This window comes from Betta splendens, chromosome 14, assembly GCF_900634795.4.
Source record: "Betta splendens chromosome 14, fBetSpl5.4, whole genome shotgun sequence".
Taxonomy (NCBI): Eukaryota; Metazoa; Chordata; class Actinopteri; order Anabantiformes; family Osphronemidae; genus Betta; species Betta splendens.
In genome coordinates this window covers 485,001-508,280 of record NC_040894.2, presented here as the reverse complement: position 1 = coordinate 508,280, position 23,280 = coordinate 485,001, and the positions used below count along the sequence as shown (strand labels likewise).

Here is a 23,280-nt window from a genome sequence, read left to right as displayed (position 1 = left end):
TGTAACAAAATAATGATCAGTAGAGAACATTTTTACACTATGCACTATATGACATTGATCCATTATTACATGAATGGATGAATTAAAGAATGATGGACGATTTTGTCTTCATTGTTTTCACTTCAAATTGGTCTTGTCTTCAAAAAACAAAACAAAACAAAAAAAACAAACGGCATTTTCTTTAGTCTGTTTCTAACAAATGGTGTTTAGTTGTGGAAAATCTGTTGTGTGTTAATTAATATTCACCTGTATTGTGTAGCTGCACGATTCTAAATTAATGTCAAGTAAAACATACAGTAAATGCTTTTTAGTAAGTTGCGCTAATAAAAAATATTCTAAGCAGCTACAAAAGACGCACCAGCAACCGTGTATGTTTTAGAGTTCAAGCTTTTGTACAAGCTGTGAATAGGCAGAAAGAGCAGCAGAAAGATGAACATTGGGTCACGCTCACTGATTATTACGCAAAACCTTGAATAACCTGGAATTATTTAGTCCAGGATTATGAAACCATTACTGTGTAGTTAGACGTTATCGTCTTAAACAGAGCCGGAGCAGGACAATTTAATGTAAGCTAAGTTTATCAGATTGGGCTGAAACTAAACTTGAACTTGAAGGTTGTTTCCATCATTCAGATCGTGTGAACGAGTTGTCAGCTTGTCCCTGCAGCGTCCTGCTGTTTACCTATAGTGTTTATAGACACACATCGGCGCCATAAAGCCCTGAGAACCACAACACCTCGCCGACTGTACATGGCACTGTGTGCATGACAGGGACTTCCAATTATTAACCTTTACAGCTGCTGGCCTCCTCCAGCTTCTCCAGAGCCATAAATGTTGAGGAAGTGACATCTCTCAGCATTTAAAGGGTTAATTTAGCAAGCTCTCTTCTGCATTTGTGAGTTGAATAATAAATGTATATGTATAGTACATGAAGCCGCTTTGCACAGGGGATGTTCCCCCAGGGAGCCGTGAAGAAGTCTGCTCATCTGGAGCTGAGGCCAATAGAGCAGGAGAGGAACTACAAAGCTGCAGAAAGTGTCTCCTTCAGAAACGAGGTGTCAGCATTGTTAACTGGTTCCCTCCCTTCTTCCTCCCCCTGGTGTTAAAGTTCACGCTGCAGGTGCAGTCTGGGTAAACAACGACAGGAACTAGGAGCCAGCAATAGCCGGCGGTTAGCATGCTTTAGGGCGGATTAGCATTTGCAGCAGGAGTTGCAAGGCCTCTTCAGGCCACCGTGGGTCATGACCTTTGACCCCCACATTTTGATTAGGACATGGTTTAAAGCATCGTTAAAGTGTCACCAGATGTGAAATTAGGAGATTATTTGAAGGCAAACAGTGACAGATTACAGGTCAAACACAGCTGGGAGGGGCTGCAAGCTAATCATACATAGAAATACACAAAGCAGCTAATCTAAAACCATGACGGCTCCATCATCAGTGGAACACAGATCATCCCACAGGCTTATTAGAAGGTGAAAATATAAAATTGGCTAGTTTCTCTGAAAAAACACAAACGACATTGATCACAGCTGTTTGGTTCAGCTCCACATACACACATCATCCATTTCAATGTCACTTGTTCTCTATAGATTAATTTCTAAATCTACTTTCAATTTCAATTAAATTACATTTATATAGCGCGAAAACACAACAAAATTATGTCATGTCATATGGCACTTTACATAGAGACTGGACACAGGCAGGATGGTTGGACCAGAGACTGGACACAGGCAGGATGGTTGGAGCACAACTATTGGAGAGAAAGAGACATCCATCCATCCATCATCTATTCCGCTTAATCCCGTACATGGGGATTAAGCAATTAAATTGTGCATTAATATTCAGAGCAATCACTGCATGACCTACCTGGGAACAAAGAAAGCATTGGTTCACATTATGTATTGACCTAATTTTTTTGAAATGTTTTTGATCATAATAAAGTAATATGTATCTGTATCTCAAGTAGTTACAGGTATCCAGTCTACAGAGGCTAGTGAGCTGGTACTGGACATTCCTGGGAGGAAGAATTAGAGTTATCATCTCTTCATGCGTGCGTTGTAGATCAAGGCAGGTTTTCCTGATGGATAAAACACTCACTGTATGTTGGATTTAGACCACCTGTGGAATAACTCATTTACCATTTGAGTAGAAATGTGTCTTTTGTTTGTGCAATACTGATCAAAAATCAGTTTTAAACAATTGAATTTTTAATTTATATTTACACATGCTTTTTGCTAAACAGACCATGTCCTGTGTAGGTGGTGAACATTTTTTTTATTTTGGAGATTTGTTTCTGCAGCAGGACAGGTATTGGTGTAGACAGATGACCCGGGAGATGTGGTGATCCTTGTTCTCATCACTATTTGGAAGGCTTTAGGCAGAAGCAGTGCTCAACCAGATGGAAGCTGTGGCTGTCCTCACCATCACCTCATAAATAAAAGGTACTGCAATCAGAATTGTACATTAGTGAAATCTTCAGTATTATGTAGGTCAAAACCTTCTCTAATGCAACAATACACGATAACAAATTAAACCACACAAGAGGACAAGCCTGTTTGTGCTAAAACAGATAAACATAGTTGTAACAATTCAAATATAAAATCTAGGGCTAACAGCTAACGCAACACACAAATAGGAGCGGCAGTGAAGCTGCCTTATATGATATAAGCACATTTAAGCACATTTCAATAGTACAAAAGCTCCATCCACCGCTCCCTGCCTGTAGCTGCTCGAAGGCCCATAGCTATTGGCTGTTCCCCAAACAGTTATAGGTGGAGCAGATGTATGATGGCGTCATCCACTCACAGATGGGGTTGATATGAGGGTTTGACCAGAGAATGTCCAGGATCAGCCTCTCAAAAGCCTTCATGATGTCAGAGGTCAGAGCCACGGGTCTGTAGTCGTTGAGGACTCTGGGACGTGGCGTCTTATTCACTGGCACGATCCATGACTTTTTCCACCCAAGAGGAACTCTCTCCAGCTGCAGGCTCAGGTTGAAGATGTGTTGGAGGACACCACACAGCTGGGAGCACCTTCAGGACCCTTGGGCTGATTCCATCAGGTCCTGCAGCTGAAGTGGGGGTGGAGGTGGATGGGCCCTGTGGGTGATGTGAAAGGGCCTATCGTGAGCAGCGGGGGGTTTAGAGGCCCAACCTGGAGCCTTTCTTGGGCGCTTAGCAGGTTCAGGCATCGCTGTCGCAGTTTTGTAACAAACCAATGAGAGAGGATGCTTCTGATTTTAGCTATATGTCTGAGATGAAAGTAGGTGGTCCTGAAATTTGTTTAATGTATGATTTAAAAGAGAGATCCTGGTCGAAGATGACACAGTTGACAGCTGATTTTATGTCATCCAGGATGGCCGTCTGACTCAATAGTAGATTTTTAGGCCGGTTTTATCTGAGTTTAGTTGAAGGAAGGTTTGGTACATCCAGGATTTGATGTCTTTTTAACCATTTTAATTTTGACTAATTGATTTGTTTCATTAGGCTCCAAAGAAAGATATAGCTGACTTTTATCTGCAAAACAATGAAAATTTTATAAAGTTATAAACAAGCACAATATTTTAGATTAAATCAAAAATTTTCACTTCGGTTAAAAGTGATTTTTATTTCCAGCAAATGCTAAAAAACAACACAACTACAAGGTGCGTTTGTCTTTCTGTGTTTGAATCCGTTGTAATCAGGACACAAGCTTCACATAAAACTACAACAGGTGATAAACTGTCACTTCCTTCTATTTCCCTGGTTAAACGTTGACAGACAGCTTCTTTTATTTTAGCTCCACTCAAAGATAATTTTCAGTTTCTGCCTAAATGATATTGTTCATCTGGCCCCAGACCAGTCGGGGCAGCATGACCTTGAACCTGTGAACAGGAAGACGGTGCTTCATCCGGACCTTATCATCCAAACGGCTGCAGCGGCTACTTCACATTCTAAACTAGTGTGACATTTTCTGACCTTTTCAGTTGAACCAGACTCTGGAGTCATTTTTAAATCCAGCAACTTCTCTGGTTGTGACCTTTCAATTAATCGCAGTAATAATAGTCCCACCTTGAATAAGCAGCATAGAGACTAATTGATATTTCATCATCCTTCATCTCCTCCAACCAAACTAGGAATGTTCATACCATGACGTGTTTGGAGCTGTGAGCAAAGTGAGACTTTGGAGTTTTACTGCTTAGTCAAAGATGTGGTGATTTATAAAAAGACAAATCATCTGTGTGTTGTGATTCTACCTGCAAAGAAAAAGAAAAAGCCATTGATATAAGCCGAACATGAACTTGAAGAATCTGAGTTCCTGACGCCGTCACCAGGACAAAGGTTAGAGAGGAAAGAAAGAGGAAAGAGAAAGGTAAAACAGACTCACTGGTTTATTTAAACCTACAAATATTTAAACGTCGCAAGTATGTAAAAATAACCAGCATTAAGCAAAGCTGGGCTTTATGTATGAAGGTAGTGAAGTGTGTTCTACTAGTTCTTGTTCTTCTTCAGCACATATAATAATTCTTTCACTTGTTTCTTCTTGCTTGTTATGTTTTATTCACCAGTTCTTCTGCAGGTTAACTGTGCTATTGTTGTGAGCCGTGTTTCCCTCACTATAATAGATTCATGTCAATGCAGAGTGTGAGATCCGTGATCTGGTCTGAGGCTGCGGCTCTGAATGAAAAATGTCACAAAACATAATATTGACACTGGTTCCTTGTTTATTATTCAGACTCGTTTATTTTAACAGCATCTGTTGAATTCTCCAAGTTTTCAAATGTAATAAAGATACATTTATTTTTAGGAATAGAGCTTTTCTTACCAATCTGCTGTATTTAATTTTCTTATTGATTCCGTTTGTTGTGTAGTTGAACCTATCCTGGTTTCCAATCTTTGCTGTACTGGTAAAAGGTGTTGAGCTTGTGTTGGCACTGGTTCAATGGGGAATACCAGTAGTCCCATCGCGTCTTCAGTATTATCTGGCCTTTACAGTGCACTACCGTTCAGCTTCGTCCTTTACAGCTCCGCTGTTTATGCATAATCAATGTGGCCAACACAGGGGTGTATTAGGGGCAGTAAGTATATTGTAAATGAAAGTTTATGGTAAAATGGCCAATAAACGTGCGGCTGTATAAGTGTGAGCGGCTACAAAGGACAATTCCTGGAGCGTCTATGGAAGTTATTTGCTCACGTTTTCTTTTATTTGCACTAATTATTGACTCGGTCAACATTTTTGCGATTAATCCATTTTAATGCCTCATAGCTGAGGTGTCCAGTGTGCTCCAGAGTTTTATAAGTTCTACAGAAATGAAGTTATTATTGCTTTAAGTCTACATTTTTTATGCAGCATGAAATGTGAGGGTTTTTTCAACCCTGTGGTGCTTTGCTGTCAGCCATTTTGTTGGCTGCTGGTAAAATGGCTGCTGTCGTCTCTCCGTCATCGATGTGTGGACCAATCTCTTCTTGAAAGCGCTTCAATTGGTTGACCAAGTTCCAGGAAGAAACAGAAACTTGACTCTGATAAAAATTGAGACAATGACTGAAAATGTCGACACTGAAGGTTACATGCGTTCAAAGATAAAGTGTTACATTTGATCTTTATTGGCCTCAGACTAGTTGCTAAATGAACATTTGACCCCGGTGATAAGAGAGGAGGAGGTTGTTCCTCATTAACGCTTTCGCCAGGAGCAGGTTCACATTGACAGTGACAAAAGGCCCTCGATGTTCAGTCGTTAGCTAGGTCCTGTTTTACGCAACTTACACTCTCAGCTTTAATTTTAGACCACCTCCACTAGTTTCTGCTGCTTTGTCTCTTCCAGTGAAGACAAGCATGTAGCTCAGCCAGTGTCTGTTCGAGTCTATTACAAACGCACCTTTAGTCTGATGTTTACAAGTATGAATGTTTATAATATGCCTTTAGTTTTATTTGTCATTGTTAATTTGATCTAAGTGTCTGCCCACGTCAACAAACATATCTTTGTCTCTGTGGCGAAGCCGTTTTTACTGCGTCTACCCCCATAAACTTTATGGCTCTGAGGAGGCTCTGGCTCATTACGCTGTTTGCCCAAAAAGGAGACAAGCAGGTTCATTGCTCCACGCAACGATGACCTGAAAATGGCAAAAACAAGACCTGGATTTCAACGTAGTCGTTGCCCCTTATTAATCTTAAAATTACCTTAAGGCCCTTAAGATTTTGACCATGTGTGTTTGATTACGTAATACCAGCTCACGGATCCAGACAGCGGTTAACGTCACACACAGATGAGCAACATAATCGAGTCTGGTTCAAACGGCCGTTTCACTGACAGAGCTCAGACACACACATCAGGTCTGTTGGAGGCAAACTGGTCGCAGAGGAGCAGCGGTTGAAGAGAAGGCACACAAACACAAAGTGTCTCAGTCTTCATGGTTATCCAACCCTGAACCAGGACCATGGACCTGAAGCAGCATCTGCTCTAACAGATAACAGGATCCGAGCTGTGTTTGCCAACGCTCCTCGTCGCCCTTTGGACGCCACACCTCAACTGGGAAACAGACTGTTGGTCTCTTACTTTTTTCTCACTTTGTGTTTCTGTTTGTTGGTTTCAGGTCAGACAAGCCTGTTTCTGGACATATTAACAAACAGGCTGCATCCATTTGAAATTAAAAGGCTTCACGTTGCTGAGTTTTTATTCTTGTCGTGAGTCCAGTTTGTCATTTCAAGGTTGGTGAGGCCAAATCAGCCCTGTGGTCGGCATCACGTCTTCAAACAGTAACACACAGAGTCACAGACTGAAAGAACTTCAGCAGGTCACACACAGAGACACATGCTGCAGTTTGCAGAATCAGGATGGAAGCATGTGCAGAGGAAATGAGCAGAAGTCATTTTTACAATAAAGCTTTCAGAATTTAATAAAATTACAATTTAACATATACACATGATACAGTCTGACAAGAAAAATCAGCCATTTTACACAAAAGGAATCAAATGGAGCCTGAAGAGTCTGAGTGTGTGTGTGCGTGCGTGCGTGCGTGCGTGCGTGCGTGTCTGTCTGGGATACTTAAGTTAAGGTTTGAGGAGAGTACAACAGTTGCACACAGTTGCAACTGAAACAAGATAAATTATGCAGCATCATCAAGCAAAGATCTGAACGTCAGTGTTACCCTTAGTTATGTTTCATATCTGACGAAGGTTTGAGTGTTTCAAATCACATCTCACGAACCTACTCATTTAGTCACTGAACCCATTTGACTGATGGGAGGAATCATGAGAACGAGCTCTGCTGGTCCTCAGTCAGTGATGACCTAATTGTTTACCAAGGTAAACAATGTAGAGTAGCTGTACTCTTCCAAACCCATTTTTGTGCTATAAGCATGACATTTGGGTGTTGACAAGGTTCAACTTCCTTCCTTCAATCACCTTTAATTACTTCAATCGCTGACATCCCATCGAGCAGAGTAACAGTTTGAAGTTATCCTTAGCAACGGTCCGAAGAGAGGTGTAACATGCTGGTGCTAGGACCATTGCCTTCTGCTCACTGTCATCAGACTTCAGCTGTTAGAGAAGAGCTGGGAAGTGATAGGACAAGTATCCGTCCATTTCCCTGACACCAGCGCCAGCAGACCTATCCTCAGTACTCCTCTTTGATGTTCAGAGGCAGGGATGAAGGTGAAACTAGCCCGCTGCTTCCGCTGCTGCTGGTCACCATGGTGATGCTGCTGTTTCCATGGAGACTGCCTCCCCCTCCCACATTGCCGCTGCTGCCAATCGGAGGGGTAGGTGTGGTGGTGGAGGAGGCCGGCTGCTGAAGCTTCTTCTTGTTGATCTTGCGCTCTTTGGCCCGGCGGTTCTGGAACCAGATCTTCACCTGGAACAGAAGAGATTCTGGATGAACTGTTACTGGGCCATTTAAAGTCTGTCTCTCAGTTCTGCTGTACCTGTCTCTCCGACAGGCTGAGGGATGTGGCGAGCTCTGCCTTCCTCCTGATGGTGATGTATTTGCTGTAGTGGAACTCCTTCTCCAGTTCCAGACGCTGGTGGTCAGTGTAAACCACCCGGTACTTATCTTTAGTCCGCGTCTTTCCATCTGTGAAACAGAACCAAAACAAGCTTTTAGGGTCCTTCAACCTTTCTATCTGTAGCTTCTTGGCTGTACATATGGGACATTTTGTTCATCGTCTGGCAGGATTAACAAGTAATTGATGCTGACCTGACCTGATGCTGGAAACACAGCACACGTCAGTTTCCAACCTCCCAAAACCCAGGAAACCAACTGGGCCGACACGTTACGTCTGCTTTTCATTAACGTGTTGCTTTGGTTCAACAACAGTAAGTCATGAGCTGATACCTCTGTCAGCTGCGCCAAATCACACCCAGTGTTAGTGTGTAAACCTCAGGGAAGCGTGGGACTTTTTTATATTGTGTGTTATAAACTGCTGAGGGAAAGTGTTGTCGATGGACGTGCGTCTCTCCGTGACCTGTATTCAAATAGGAAACCTGCTGGATTTTCATAAACGGAGCCATATCTGCTTCCAGTCATTTATCGCTGCTCAGCTGCTACAGTTAGAATCCAACTGCAGGACAGTGGCTGGTAGAACCACACTCGTGGGTTCTACTGAGCAGTGGAGTCGCTGGTCTGACGGCTGTGCTCATGTTTGCGTCTGCCTGGAAACAGTCAGCACAAATGAAACACCAAGCACCAAGTGTCTGCGCTCATTAAAAGGCCTTCAGCTCTTTAACACGCTCTGATTCCGTATTAACACTAAACACACACGCGGGCCGTCTGTCCTCTGTCCCCGCTCACCGGGGCGAAGTAAAGCTCAAACACTTTAGTTTGGCAGAAACATCTGTCGGACAGTAAGAAGCAGCGGTTGATGCTAATGAAGGAGCGTAAATCAAAGCGCTCTTCACTTCCTCCAGAGAGACGGGGACTCATTACTGTGTCTGACTCAGGGCGGAACCAAACTCCACATCACTCATCGTTGTCTACCTTCAGCCTGGTGGTTTAAACTGTTTCCATCGCTGCCTCTGTTTAATGTCAAGCTCCTAAAGGTGAAGATGACGTTCAGATCGTTTAAAAGATGCAGACGTCCACGTTGAGTCCCGTCTGTCAAATCCAGGTCTAATGATGCTCTGACACAGCTCGTCGCCATAGTGATGCTGTGGCAACTAGCTCAGGTTCAGTTCTTTGTTTAATCATTTTAAACAATGTTGTAGTAATGAAAATAATAATTTATTCGGTTTTAAGATGTCACCACACAACCATTATTTGTTTTGAATAATGATGTTTTAGGATTAAAAAATATTTACTTTTATTAATGTGGACGATAAACTGTAAATCTGTCCAGATGATGGAAAATGTGATCAAATATTTAAGCCTGTGTCTTTTCAAAGGAAATATAAATAGAAAATATTTTGATGCTATTTTAGGGCCTAAAACAACTAAAACTCTGGTTTGCATGGTTTCATTATATTTAGATTATGATGAATATAGAAAGTATTCGTTGGTCACAATGAGAAACTTTAAACATCAGGTTTGAAAGTTGAGTCATGACTTGGACAGACGATTTAAACGTCAGGGTTTGTTTAAACAAATTTGATGAGTTAAACGCACCAAGTTATTTTAAGTCAGGTGTTTTTTTCTTATTTGTTAATAAACGTGTTTATGTGAATAAACTCTCCCGTCCCAAAGAGGCGCGGCAGAAAAAGGCCGTCACGGCGTTTGATCCGGAGACAAGACGAGACGCGGTTCGATTTAAAAGCTGCATAGACATGATGGAAATTATAAAACAAAATACGCGACGAGGGAAAAACAAAGAACCAAGAACGAATATTCAGCGAAATCTATTAAACATTAAACATCAAGACTGAATCTTGAAGACAAAATACACACGGAACGACTAAAATGGTTTGATTCAAACACTGTGACGTGAGTATGAAGCTGATTTATTTCAGTTTTCGAGCCTTTCAGGATTATTTTGTAAGAGCTGAATGTGGGTGAATTCCCACGCCTTGGTTCCGTCTCATTGCTCTGCTGGAAAGGTTCGGATTAAAAGTTCAGGTATGAAAAGCTGCTTGTGCTTATCTGCAGGCTGAGAACCAAAGCGAATTTGAGTATCAGCCTCAAATTAACATGTTAAACAGTCCGGACAGAAACAGAATGTAGACTGTAAGGGCCGGGACCAGGACCGGGACCAGGACCAGGACCAGGACCAGGACAAGGGCCGGGACCAGGACCAGGGCCGGGACCAGGACCAGGACCAGGACCAGGACCAGGACCAGGGCCGGGACCAGGACCAGGACCAGGACCAGGGCCAGGACCTGGAGGACCAGGACCAGGACCAGGGCCAGGACCTGGAGGACCAGGACCAGGACCAGGGCCAGGACCTGGAGGACCAGGGCCAGGGCCGGGACCAGGACCAGGACCTGGAGGACCAGGACCAGGACCAGGACCAGGGCCAGGGCCGGGACCAGGACTCTGATTTAGTCAATTAGCAACGTGTCTATAGCGTCGCCTCAGGTCTTACTTGGGTTGGGGGGTCGTTCGGAGGAGCGTCTGATCCAGTCGTACGGGTTCCGCCTCTGCGGCGACCCGGGGGACAGCTGCCCCGCTGTCTGCGGCAGCAGCGGCTGCCCTGGAAACTCCTGGGGGCTGAACCCCAGCGGACCCACGGCGCCGGGCATGGCGGGCGTGGAAGGTCCTCCCCCCGCGGCCGCGGCAGCAGCCGCCGCGGCCGCGGCAGCGGCTGGATGGCCGTAGTGGTGCGTCGACCAGTCGTCCCGCGTGGGCGGAGGCGGAGGCGGGTAGCTCCAGCCGGTGCCCGGCCCGGGCTGCTGGGCCGAGTGCGGGTCGTTGCTGATGCCGTGGGGGTGGTGGTGGTGGTGGTAGCCAAAGTCTGAGTACTGTGGCGGGGCAGGGACCGGAAAGTTCTGCGGGCTCAAGCTGAGCCCCGGGTGGCGGGTCACCGGGTTCTGGTGCGGGTACATGGCAGAGTCCTTCTCCAGCTGCAGGTAACTCACGTACATGTTTCCGGGCGAGGGCACTCCCTCAGCATACTGCGGATCCAGCCTGGCTCCTCTCACCTGTCGACAGGTAACGCGCGCGGCTCCACCTGCTCCCGGTCTGCGCTGCCCGTTAAAAGCTGCTGTGGTCACATGGTAGTCGCCCTCCTCCCTCTCCATCCGCGCCGCCTCTCTTCCTCATCACCTCCACGTCCTCTTCCTCCTCCTCCGCCTCCTCCTCCTCCTCCTCATCACAGGTAGCACAAAACTCAACGAGCAAAGTTAAACATAGCAATAAAATCAACCACGGCTCGTGTCTCCTCCACTGCTGCGCTACCGGCGAAAAACTCCACATACGATGACAATAATAATAATAATAATAATAATAATAATAATAATAATAATAATAATAATAATAATAATAATAATAATAATAATAATAATAATAATAATAATAATAATAATAACAACAACACCAATAATAATAATAATAATAATAATAATAATAATAATAATAATAATAATAATAATAATAATAATAATAATAATAATATAATCAGAATTAGAAATTAGAATTTAGAAAAAAATAGGCTTTCAGATTTTAATGATCATTTTGTGTTTTAGTGTATTCACTAAATATATATATATATATATATATATATATATATATATATATATATATATATATATATATATATATATATATATATATATATATATATATATATATATATATATATATATATATATATATATATATATATAAAGACAGGATTTTGGCAATGAAGAAGAAAAATAACCTCGTGGCAGCCTGACAACACAGAACATTTTCCTTGGTCATAATATATATGTTGAGCTTTAAATACAAATAATAGTTTACTTTCTATGTTACTTTTATATTACACATTACCTTTATCTTATAATTATGAAATTAATTTCTTTACATTTAAGGAGAAATATTTGTGTAAATTTTCAAATAATTAAAAAAAAGCTTGAATCAGGCGAAAATTAAAACCAAATTTATAATTTATATTTAAATGAATATTTTTTTTTTAATTTACCATGTGTGCACAAGTATTCTGTTATATTCTATTCACTTCCATTCTATTTACTTCTGTTACCTTTGGGGTATTATATTATACATTTTATGATTCAAATTTATCTCACACCTTGCGGAAATAAATGTCATGCTATAAATAAACTACACCTTTTGTTTTAACGTTTTTAACGTTAACGTTTTAATACATTAGTAATGATTATTATTAAGTCTCGTATCTAATTTCAATTGTCTGTTTTTATAATAGTTGTAAGGCTCAACTTCACCGTTTTTGTTACTTTTCGGTCCAGTTGTTGCCTTGCTCATAAGCATGGGGCAGCAGAGATTTAAGCCATCCCTTGGTTCCTCTCCTCAAGTGGAATTACCTGCGTCTTTATGGATTTATGGGAGATTTATCGTTTTACACTGATGAGTATTTCGCCTGCTGCAGTAAAATCACATAAAGCCACAGTAATTCCGCTTACACACACCAGTATTTGTGTTTTTAAGTGTCTGATAGATGTTATAATGACGCTATCATATATGAGCAGCTTCTGCTTTAGCAAATCCTGTATCTAATCTAGACAACATCAATTAAAACAACACGTTAATACCTTAAGATGCAAATGTAATCTAAAGTGTAATGGGGCCATCATTACACAATAATTTTTACTTACAGTAAAATAAGTCACATTATTGTGGTTGTTTTTTTGCTCACAGCAGCACTAAACACATTTGTTTTTCTCAAGAAGGCAGCTGTTTTTTTATTACGAAATAATAATAATAAAAGAAGAAGAAATAATAAATGAAACAAATAAAAACAAAACAACATCACAAGTGATTGCCATTTTTAGCCTGTGTGTTATTCCATTTAGAAAGTTTATATTTATTTAGTTTGTGTGTTTGTGTTTTTGTTATTAACTTGTCTATCCAACATTAGACTAGTAATTTAAAAATGGTGTTTGACATTAGTCTAAATGTTTCTGCACAAGAAATATTGACAATTTATAGTCAACCCTGTTTTCATGTTGAGTGAAGAAATAAAAATGTATGATATATATTCACCTTGAACACTCTGTATATATACATATATATACACTTCACTGTATATGTCCACACACGCAACAGCGGCCTCGATGATAGGAGTTGCCAGGTTTCATGACAGTCACATCACTGGTAGTAATCATTTAATATCCACTGTACATTTATGTGAATTAACAAGTCTCCAGTTCAGGTCAGAGTTCCTGGAAGCTGGTTCTTTTTCAGATCACACTTTCTGCGTCTGCAGCTTTATGACAAAGTTGCTAGTTTACAGCTTTTAATTTGTACAGCAGTTAATAAAATAAAATAAAAAATAATCAGTAAATTATATATATATATATATATATATATATATATATCAGTTAATAATCAATTAATTATATATATAAACAAGACCTCCACACACAAAATAGTATAGTTTAAATCTGGACCGTAAAGGAGAAAAGACTGAAGACTAAGAGAAGAGATAAGGAGGAGGAATGTGTGTGTGTGTGTGTGTGTGTGTGTGTGTGTGTGTGTGTGTGTGTGTGTGTGTGTGTGTGTGTGTGTGTGTGTGTGTGTGTGTGTGTGTGTGTGTGTGTGTGTGTGTGAACTGGGCGTCCATCTTATTCCTGTTTCCCTCTGTCACCTGTCCACAGGTAAACCATTAACCAACTAATGGCCATAAAGCTTCACTTTATGGAAAGTTTGATGATGGTGCCAGGTTGTAAAAGCCAAAGCCTTTTATGGCTGTTGTTCACCTTGACACACTTTGCATGCACCAAAAAACCCTCAACGCACATTTAAAACAAGTCACCTCTGTGCTTGAGCGTAGCTTGGATATGGCTACAGAGCAGATGGTGTCAGTAAGGATGAATTCCACCCCTCGACAGTCTGAACTCTATCAAATTTAAACATTGTCTACATCAGTTTCAATAAATGCTGAAGCATTGTGTAACTTAAAGGCTTGTGTAAGCTTTGATAAGTTTTAACAGGTCAAGGAAGAAGAATAATTCCTGTTTTATGTTCGCTTTTAATACAACACCTCTGCATTCTATTCTTTTATTCATCTTAAATGAAATGATTGTACCAAATGTGTCTCTGCTTTGCTCAGTTTTGAGTAAACAATTCCTTGAGCATCCACATGTAGAAAAGCCTAATGGGAAACTGTGTGACGGTAGCACCAAAGTATCAGCAGGAGCAAAACTTAGAATTCATTGACACTAATTGATGATAAATATGCTAAAGGATAAATAGTCTCTTGTCCATGTTTAGTGGCAGGCGATGGTTTAATTACAAGTCGTCCATGTCTTTTTTTGACTAGCTGTTAGTAAATTATTGCTGAGGGTTTTTACTTTGGACAAAGGGCAGGGCTTGAACTTCCAGAGCCCCAGTCTACAGGATGGATTCACTTTATCTGTTCAGGCTTTAATATCTTCAATACCAGTTTTTTTTTCAAGCTTCTGCTTAAAGCTGCAGTTGAATCCAGCAATGAATTTTTTAAATTTATGTTGCAAAATTTTAGGTTGTTTACATTTTTAGAAATATAGATAGATTTTTTTGTAGATTAACTTCAGCTCACTGTTGATGGAGTTGCAGTAAATACAGTTTTTAAATTGAATTTCAATATACAAAGTTTAATTAGTTCATTGACTGACATGACCCGTATTAAGGAAGCAGAGAATACTCATCTAAATGATTCTGAGGATCCAGAACCATCTGCTGAGGCTTTTATAGCTGTTCAACGTGCTGGTTGAGTGCATCTTGCATTTATGGTGAAGTGATTATAATCATGTATTTGAACTTTATTGATCCCACATTGGGGAAATTAATCTCTGCATTTTTACACATCTCGAGTGGGCAGCCACAGTGCGGCGTCCAGGGAGCTAGTACAAGGTGTCTTACTCAAGGACCTTTTGTTTCCCAACCAGTGCTCTACCAACTGAGCCACTAAGCCACCACAATTTAAACAGTTTTATCAAAGCCAGTAATAATGTTTACTACTATTTATTGTAGGTCACTGTTAAATAGAGTAAACCTATAAATTAGTTAAGGACAATACAACTGGATATTTTTGTTGGTATGTTCACAATTTACACAAAACTGTCAATAAATACATTAAACATAAAGCAAACAGCTGCAATGATTGACCAAATAAAATGAAGATCAGATTAGACAATATTTTTTGGGCTTCAAAGTTTTTCATTTTTCACATATTTATATGATGATATTTCATCAGTAGCATCACAGTGAAATACTGAAAACATCCACTGTAATGCTGTGAAGTAATGTGATGCTGCCACCTACTGTTCAATATGACAAGAAAGTACATCATTAATAAATAAGTAAAGTATATCTATAAAAAAGATTATAAACTGATGCTAATAACCCTCACTTGTTAAAATGTATCACATAGAACTTATGAGGTTCTAGTTGAACAACCTGCAAATGAGCGGAACCTCACAGATGATATAATAGCAGTCAGGAGTGCCACTAGCAGTTGTGGGCCCTATGAAAAAGTTGAGGTTGATCTCTACAATTTAGAAATAGTACTAACTACTAATGACTAACTGACTATCCTATCCTGTGAGTTCAAATCTAACTTCAGGATTATTTGTTTTGACAACAACCTATCTGTATTCAGTCAAAATTACATTCATTTCATTTTTTTATAGTGAAAAACGTACAGGCAAGACACTGAACCCGAAGTTGCTCCTGGTCTTTCAAGCGAGCAGCTGCTGACATCAGTAAAGCACTTTGTACACCCTAAAAAAGTTGTATAAATGTGCTATATAAATGTGGACCGTTTATTTCCCCCATTTGTAAGCTAGCTTCAGTAGTAAGACTTGACTGAGTATAAGTATTGATTGAGTCAGATAACCATGCTGGATGACATAACATTAGCTTCAGATTCTACTGTGAGGAACCTTGGTGTCATCTTTGACCAGAATCTCTCTTTTACATCAACCATTAAACAAATCTCAAAAACCACCTACTTCCATCTTAGAAATATCTAAAATCAGAAGCATCCTCTCTCAGAGCGATGCAAAGAAACTGATCCATTCATTTGTTACTTCTAGGCTGGACTACTGTAACTCCTTACTCATAGGATGTCCTAACAGCTCCTTAAAAAGCTGAACCATCTCTAAGTTAAGCTGCAATAGACATAGACTGCTGGGGGGGGACCTAATTTATACACTGAGCTCCTCTGTTTCCTTCTACCTCTTCTGTCCAATAACCTTCCATCGTTGTTCCACGTTTAACTAACCTTGTCTCTTTCTCTCCAGTAGTTGTGCTTCTCCCCCGCTCTCTCTCGCTCTCTCTCTCTCCCCCACCCTGTTCTCACCTACAGGTATCATCAGAATATGTGTCTGTGATGTCATACCATCCTGTCTGTGCTCTGTTGTTGCTTGTTGTTGTTGCTGTGGTTCTGCTGGAGGTTTCTTCTTTAGAGAGGGACATTTTCCTCTCCACTGTTGCTGTCAAATTGCAATTAAAGGCTTGCTTTGTTTCATTTGTTGGGTTTAGTTGTGTAAGGTCGTAAACCTTACCTTGTAAAGTGTCTTGAGATAATCTTGTTGTGATTTGGCGCTATATAAATAAAATTGAATTGAACTGAATTGTAAGTATAAATTAACTTTTCAATTGTGCAACCTTTGCAAGTTAGTACTTGTGTAACGTTACCCTACGCCATTGGTACTTTAATGTTTATTGCAGTTACAGTTTAACATAATGCAAGAAATAAAAGCTTTGCGTGAACTCTTCATTTTTTGTTCTGTTCGCTTGTCTAGTCTAGCAGCACATAGTGCACGCGCTGCGAGGACAGTAGAGTGTCGACTATGAACGTAGCGCTAGCATTATACTGCAAAGAAGCTCCGCAAATAAAAAAAATCTTGATTTTAAAATGGGGAAGTTATTGTCCTTTTTGTCCTATTATCCTTTGTTGTATTTGTAACTATTTCATACATACATTTGTGTTAACTAATATATTACTGCTAATAATGTTATTATTAATAAATCTGGTCTCTGTGCGTAATGGTGCATAATGATGTTAAAACCAATTGTAATTGATAGCAACGATCAATCTTTAGTTCTACTAGTGACACTAGTAAGTGAGCAAGTCACATCACACTAGCAGCTCCTCGCTGCGCCTCCTTGTGTGTGTTGTATAAATGCAGAGAAAACAATTTCCCCTAGGGGATCAATCAAGCCTGACTTACCTTACCTTAAGCACGGTGTAAACCTGGCCTGGGGAACAATGAGGAAAGTCACCAAAAAACTCCTAGTCCTATTTGGTTTATGAAGGGAAATAAAGTTACAGTCGCTATCTCCAGTAACTCCTCGTGGCTCTGAGACTCATCTATGCGGCGCAAAGGGTCGGCAGAGCTCGCAGCGGCGCCTACTACAAGCCGCACTATGGAGACTTTACTGCTGAATACAGGCATCTGGACTCGAAGCACCAACAAGGACATTTACAACACGATAATAAAATATAAATATGGGGAACAAATAGTATACAAACATGTAAGTACTTCACAGACAGAAGTCATGACAAATGTTCAGGACAAGAAGCTCCTAAGGAAAAGCAGAGACACCCGCTGGCTGATGAGCGTGGGAACTCAGTCCCAGTCAGAGCTCATGGAGCTGTTACAGCTGAGCAGTGTCCAACAACTTACTGTGATGAGGATGAAACGCAGAAACACCTGCGTATGGACTGTTACAGAGCCCAGGAGGTCTGGACCATCTTTAAAGGCCAGGGGCCTCATGTGCAAAGGGTACTTAGGCATGAGAACCCGGCGTAGGCACGAATCTACGCCTTAGATGTATCAGAGAAAATACGTAAAGTGGAAACGTGCGTAAATCTACGGTAGCTCGTTGGCTGGCGTAAGTACAACTATTGGTCCATTAGCGACACCAAGAGGTAAAACTGGGAAACTGTTATTCACGTGAAAACGATCAATAGTCACAGCGGAGAAAACGATACATAACTAAAATACAGCCACACGTCTGCAATTGCACGAGATGATTTAAAAATATGAGCAAAACGTTGTAAACACATATTCTACAGCATCAAGTTCTCATACAACGGTTGTTCAGGGCAACATTAAAGCGCAGTTTGCATCGACAGCAGGTTTACCTGATGTGATTGGACTCATCGACTGGACACATCGCTATAAAAGTACCGTCACAGGATGAAACATTTTTATTTCATCAATGTACAATAATCTGTGACGCACAAATGCAGCCACAGTCAGCAACATTGTAGCGCGGTGCCTTGTTTAACCACGATCCATTCATTGTATCAGATTTGAAGCTGGTACCAGATCGGTGGCTTCTTGGTCAGTAAATAATTTAACGGCCTTAATATTAATTCCTGTTGCACATAAAACCTGTGCGCAAGCAAAGTACATCCCGTCTGCAGCATTAGCATTAGTCGGTGGTTTAATGTAGAGACTTTCTATTACTATCTGAACACTGTGTCATCGGGTCAGATCGTCTCCTCCCCTCCTCCTGTTTTGGTAACGCTTTGGTGGTAAAGTTCGCTTCACGTCCACTTTAATGTCAGAACATTTTTTTTGTTTCCGCTTCTACAGCATTGATACCTGCACACACGGTCCCGCTCGGCTACTGCGCAGACGCAGACTGTATTTAAATAATTTAACATATTTATATGGAGGCGTGTCACAGGAGGAGTCTGCTAATCAATCACCTGCGCTCACTTCTATGTTGCTCGGTAAGTACGAAGAAAACATGCGTAGATTCGTACTTAGTTGTGATTTATCTGTACTTACGCACTTTTATGGATTTGAACTTGCGCCAAGTTTAGTAGGACATCTACGCAAGTCTACATGAGGCCCCTGGGCCTCGACTCTAAGGTGTCATACAGCTCTTGGGATCTTGGAGGAAAGATGGTCTCCTAAACGACTAGAGCTCTTCGAGTGGGCTGTCACCATGGTAACATAAAAACTCTGGAAAACAAGACGTACCATGGTGCTAAAACAGACAATAATTGATAGCGATATGGTTATAAAACTGAGGAAAAAGGAACCATGGACAAAAGTAAATCTGTCCCATGGGATTTGCTGGATTTATAACTGCCACACTGAGTTTTTCTTGTCCCCCTCCCTACTATTACTGTGATCCTATTTAATAATTTTTAGTAATCGCTAGTATAATTATTTACACACACATTTTATTATTATTGATCTGGGGTAATTTTCACTGTCCCTTTTTTAGAAAAAAAATTGGAGGCCACCACTACATGAATCAAGGTTTTATTGATATTTTAAAATTATTGTGAAGGCAATAGCCAAGGTTAAAAGTAATGTTAATGCATTTATTATCTTGGTAAATATTATCTTGTTTTAAACTAACTAACTAACTAACTAACTATGTTTCATATAGATTCGTATATATGTGAGCCATCATCATTATCAGTCAATTGCAAACACTGAGGGTCTTTGGCCACATCGTTCTATCGTGAGCTACATTGCTGGTCTCGTCTACTGATGGTGGGGCCTGCTGGTTGATAAGCTGTCCTATATATTTGGGATATGTCATTTGTTTTCTACCAGGTTTCGCCCCTCCGTGACTAGGCCTCAGGTAATAGAGGACCGAATTCACCTGCTTGTTCCTCTGCAGAGAGAACTGAGAGGTTGGAAAAGGTCGGCTGTGTGCTACCAGCGGACCCTCTGCGAAGCGTTCTGAAAACCCCAGCCTGTGAAGGCCTGCTTTTAACCACTACCTGAGATCTTTCCTCATGTCCAAATAGGGAGGTGTAGATGTTTACTTTGAGGGAGAAACATCCTACGTGGCTTCTCGGAAAGTTCTGGCAATAGGCCGTGTTATCTGTCCAGCTCCTTAAGTTTCCTTAAGAACAGCTCAGATAAACATTATAAGGTAACACCAGACTCTCAGATCAAACCCAGACACTCAGACCAAACCCAGTTTAAGCAAACTCTCTAACCCCAGTAACTGAGGACACACGTGAACCCATCTACTCTCTGTATTTCTCTCATAAGCAATGATCAATGAAATGAAATTTACTACACTGGTTAATTAGTTTGCTGTTTTTCCCATGTACGGAGTGCGTATGTGAAATGTCTATGTATTGTGATTTGTATATTATGGATGTGGAATTTTTTTCTCACCTTCGATGATTTAATAATTTTATATTTAAAAAGGCAAAAAGAGGATCCGCTTGGAAAGCTACAGCATCTAGGTGACCTGGTGTAAAATGAGCGGTTTCTATAAAACAACAAGTGACGCTGGTGGACATGATGACTCTGCGTTCTCAGAAACAGCTTCACCTCATGCTGACGCTCTATCGCATCCTCTTGACTTTTCCTGCAGCCATTAGGCCTGTTGGCATGGCAACGGAACTGTTGGGTTCTGGCTCCGGAAGGTGACAATATTGTGCTGCCATTCTAACAGCGAATCCTGTGACTGCTAGGTGGTTCTGACACCCTGACACAGAACAAACCAGGTGACTGGACAGAACTTTATCAAACGTCTGGAAGTTTAAAGAGCCCATCTGCTCTGTGGCCAGTTTCCAGTAGCAGCGCATTGTTGTGATTGATGAGGCCGATCTGCTGATGCTCGGTGTTCATCACATCACGTTGCCTCATTAGCTCTGCTTATTTTACTAAGTGCTGATCCAGTCGATCAGAACTAAACGTGGGTCCAGGTGGAGGCGATGGGGTATAAAGGGAGGTGAAAGCCTCTGTTCTGCCTCACACCACCCTGCTCCCAGCTGCTGCTCCTCTTCAAACGCTCATCCTCATTTCAGTCTGCAGGTGAGCTGCTCCTGATCCTCCAGCTCCTTCTTCTCTGCCCTCTTCTTTACTCCTCCATTTAGTCCCTTATCCTGAAGCTTTCTTTCTCCTTTTAACCCGCACATCCTTGTCTTCTGCGTTTATGTAACATTCTATGCCGTCAACCTTCATTTCTTCTTCTTCAGCATGGCGACTCTGTGGCTCCAGTCGGTTTCTTTGCTGGTCTTACTGATTGTATCATGGCCCAGCTCCCAGGCCATGACCCCCCCGCAGCACCTGTGTGGGTCCCACCTGGTCGACGCCCTCTACCTGGTCTGTGGGGACAACGGCTTCTTCTACAACCCCAAGAGAGACGTTGACCCCCTGCTGGGTAAGAACAGAACAGGCTTTATTGGATAAAGGACATCTTGGTGTCTCTGAACCACAGATTCAGTTCTGGTTTTGGGCTGTTATTTTTAGGCGTGTTTCTAATATTTTAAAGTTACATAAAAACAAACACAGGTGTCATTAATAAAGTACCAACCAGCGGAAAATCTGCGTTCCAGCAGGTTTCCTCCCTCCTAAGACGGGTGGCGACGAGGCGGCTGAGTTGGCCTTCAGGGACCAGATGGAGATGATGGTGAAGCGAGGCATCGTTGAGCAGTGCTGCCACAAACCCTGCAACATCTTCGACCTGCAGAACTACTGCAACTAAAAAAACTCTATTATCCTAAACATTATGCTGTTCAACTTCTTTTTCATTTGCGACTTTTTGTCATTTCATCTAGTTTATAGTTTGTTTCTCTAATGTAACGTTTGACTTAAGAATTAAAAAACGAGCCCGTGTAATAAATGGTAGAAATGTGTACAGTGATGTTTAATGATCTGCTTTGTTCCTAAAAGATCATTTGGACAGTTACAGTAACAACTTTATCAAAAGTAAATAGATGCAGTCAACGATTCGCTCACTCACTTACTAAGGGTTTAATTATGTGACATGTGTACAAAAAGGACAAAATAATAAAAACAAGTCGAGAAGCTCTTCTGGAGCCGCTGCACGCGACCTCCTTTATGTTTGGACTATTTTCACAACCTTAAAAGGTGGAAAACATCCGTCTTCATCTCTGTGGACACAAATGCAACGTTACGTTTTTAATACAACTTTATTGAAAGTAATCAATTTTTCAGTTTTAGACACTTAAACGCAACGTTACCAAGTCCCTAGAGGCTTAAAACTCATTTAAATGAGGGTTAAGTGGGCGTTTGTGAAAGGCTTTGTGTTGGCATATGATTATGATCGTAATTGCCCGTTTGTTATATTTTGCTTCCTACTTCCTGTGTGCGCGCGCTCGGCGGGGCGGGGCAGGTGGCGCACCTGCAGGCAGCGTTGGGAGGGGCGCGCGCAGGTGTCACCCGTTCGGCTGTTGTGCGGTTCCGCTCCCTGTTACCTAGCGGCTGATTCAGATACAAGGCGACACTTCTCACCGTGTGGAGGCGAATCTGTGGACGGATGCAGCCACAGAGGGTTCGGTTCTCCTCCTAGACGCCGTTGGTGCCGTTTTGTGTTTGGATCGCGGTCAGCTTCCTCAACACATCGACGCGATGCGAGATGTTCATCTGAACAATGGGACCTGCGGGAACGGTAAGATGTTCTCCTCAAACGAACCTGGTTTTTCATAAATCCAACGGTTCACGTATACTATAGATACTTTACTCAGAACAGGCAAACATAGCCGCTTTTACGGCGGAATAATAGTTCTGGACCTGTCCTGAACAGGTTCTGTTTCCTGGAATGTCAAGATTATCCTGACACCTCAGGACCTGAATCATTGATGAGGTTACTGCTGCTCAAGTGTCTGGAGCTGTAGGGGGCGGGGCTAATGACACAGGGGTGGGCTCCAGGCCTATTCTGCTGTTCTGTCCTGTCATCTGTCAGTCTTCCCGGTCTCCTCCTGCCAGTTGATCTTGTTGGAGGACACAAACCCGGGAGTTGTACCTGTCAGAACCTTGATTGCAGCATTGGGATGGTTCAACACTTTTGCTGTCCCTGAAGACAGCGAGTCAATGTGCTTCGGGTCACGGGATCTTTTTTCCAGATCCATTTATTCTGTACTTCTGTCCCAATTAGCCGTTAATGTTTGCTAGCATTTGTTAGTGTTCATTAGCATTGCATCCTTTTTATACTGTGAGAACAATGCACAACCGTGATGGAACTATTTTAGTCTGTTCTGTGGTTGTTAACAAAAGAAACTCCTAATTTTCACTGTTTATAAAAAACACTTATTTATTCACGAGAATAAAGTTTTTTTTTTTGTTTTTAACCCTGGTTCATGTTACTGGTCCATCTTCCATTAATTGTTAGTGGTTGTTACCAGGAAGTGGACATAAATCATAGAAACACAAAGCGAAGGTCAAACAGTAGAACAGTGAGTAGCTCCGTGTTGACAGTGTAAACTCTGGGCCACTCTCTCCCGTTGCCGGGTCAGCGGGTCAGGCCGTGTTACAGC

At 41.5% G+C, this 23,280-nt stretch overlaps 3 protein-coding genes across 6 annotated transcripts in view; 2 read left to right on the top strand and 1 right to left on the bottom strand.

Annotated features, from left to right (window-relative positions):
- Positions 1–6,829: 6,829 nt before the first annotated feature.
- cdx1b (caudal type homeobox 1 b) lies at positions 6,830–11,213 on the bottom strand. Its single transcript, XM_029174784.3, has 3 exons — positions 10,489–11,213; positions 7,900–8,048; positions 6,830–7,829 (listed from the first exon to the last, which is right to left on the bottom strand). Exons 1-3 carry the CDS (start codon positions 11,141–11,143, stop codon positions 7,593–7,595), a joined length of 1,041 nt encoding a protein of 346 aa, XP_029030617.1. The 5' UTR covers positions 11,144–11,213; the 3' UTR covers positions 6,830–7,592.
- A 7,382-nt stretch (positions 11,214–18,595) lies between these two features.
- ins (preproinsulin) lies at positions 18,596–21,639 on the top strand. 3 transcript variants are annotated; one of them, XM_029174443.3, is made up of 4 exons: positions 18,607–18,753; positions 20,373–20,815; positions 20,980–21,164; positions 21,340–21,639. In XM_029174443.3, the coding sequence occupies exons 3-4, from the start codon at positions 20,981–20,983 to the stop codon at positions 21,486–21,488; spliced, it is 333 nt and encodes a 110-aa protein (XP_029030276.1). In that variant the 5' UTR covers positions 18,607–18,753; positions 20,373–20,815; position 20,980; the 3' UTR covers positions 21,489–21,639. The 3 variants fall into 3 exon arrangements, with proteins under 3 accessions (XP_029030275.1, XP_029030276.1, XP_055370448.1); XM_055514473.1 differs by having other exon boundaries at positions 18,613–18,753; positions 21,343–21,639; XM_029174442.3 differs by lacking the exon at positions 20,373–20,815 and having other exon boundaries at positions 18,596–18,753.
- A 640-nt stretch (positions 21,640–22,279) lies between these two features.
- nipal4 (NIPA like domain containing 4) overlaps positions 22,280–23,280 on the top strand; it is a 6,583-nt gene continuing 5,582 nt past the window's right edge. For both annotated transcript variants that reach the window (XM_029174441.3, XM_029174440.2), the window contains exon 1: positions 22,280–22,415. In XM_029174441.3, coding sequence (XP_029030274.1) covers positions 22,376–22,415 — 40 coding nt within the window. In that variant the 5' untranslated portion in view covers positions 22,280–22,375. The remainder of the gene's footprint in view (positions 22,416–23,280) is intronic.

Excerpts from the sequence above, each read along its gene's own strand:
- ins (XM_029174442.3), top strand. The coding sequence starts at position 20,981 with ATGGCGACTCTGTGGCTCCAGTCGGTTTCTTTGCTGGTCTTACTGATT. Across the intron at positions 21,165-21,339 it reads AGACGTTGACCCCCTGCTGG|CAGGTTTCCTCCCTCCTAAG; the intron begins GTAAGAACAGAA and ends TCTGCGTTCCAG.
- cdx1b (XM_029174784.3), bottom strand. The coding sequence starts at position 11,143 with ATGGAGAGGGAGGAGGGCGACTACCATGTGACCACAGCAGCTTTTAAC. Across the intron at positions 8,049-10,488 it reads CGAACGACCCCCCAACCCAA|ATGGAAAGACGCGGACTAAA; the intron begins GTAAGACCTGAG and ends TCTGTTTCACAG. Across the intron at positions 7,830-7,899 it reads TCAGCCTGTCGGAGAGACAG|GTGAAGATCTGGTTCCAGAA; the intron begins GTACAGCAGAAC and ends CTTCTGTTCCAG.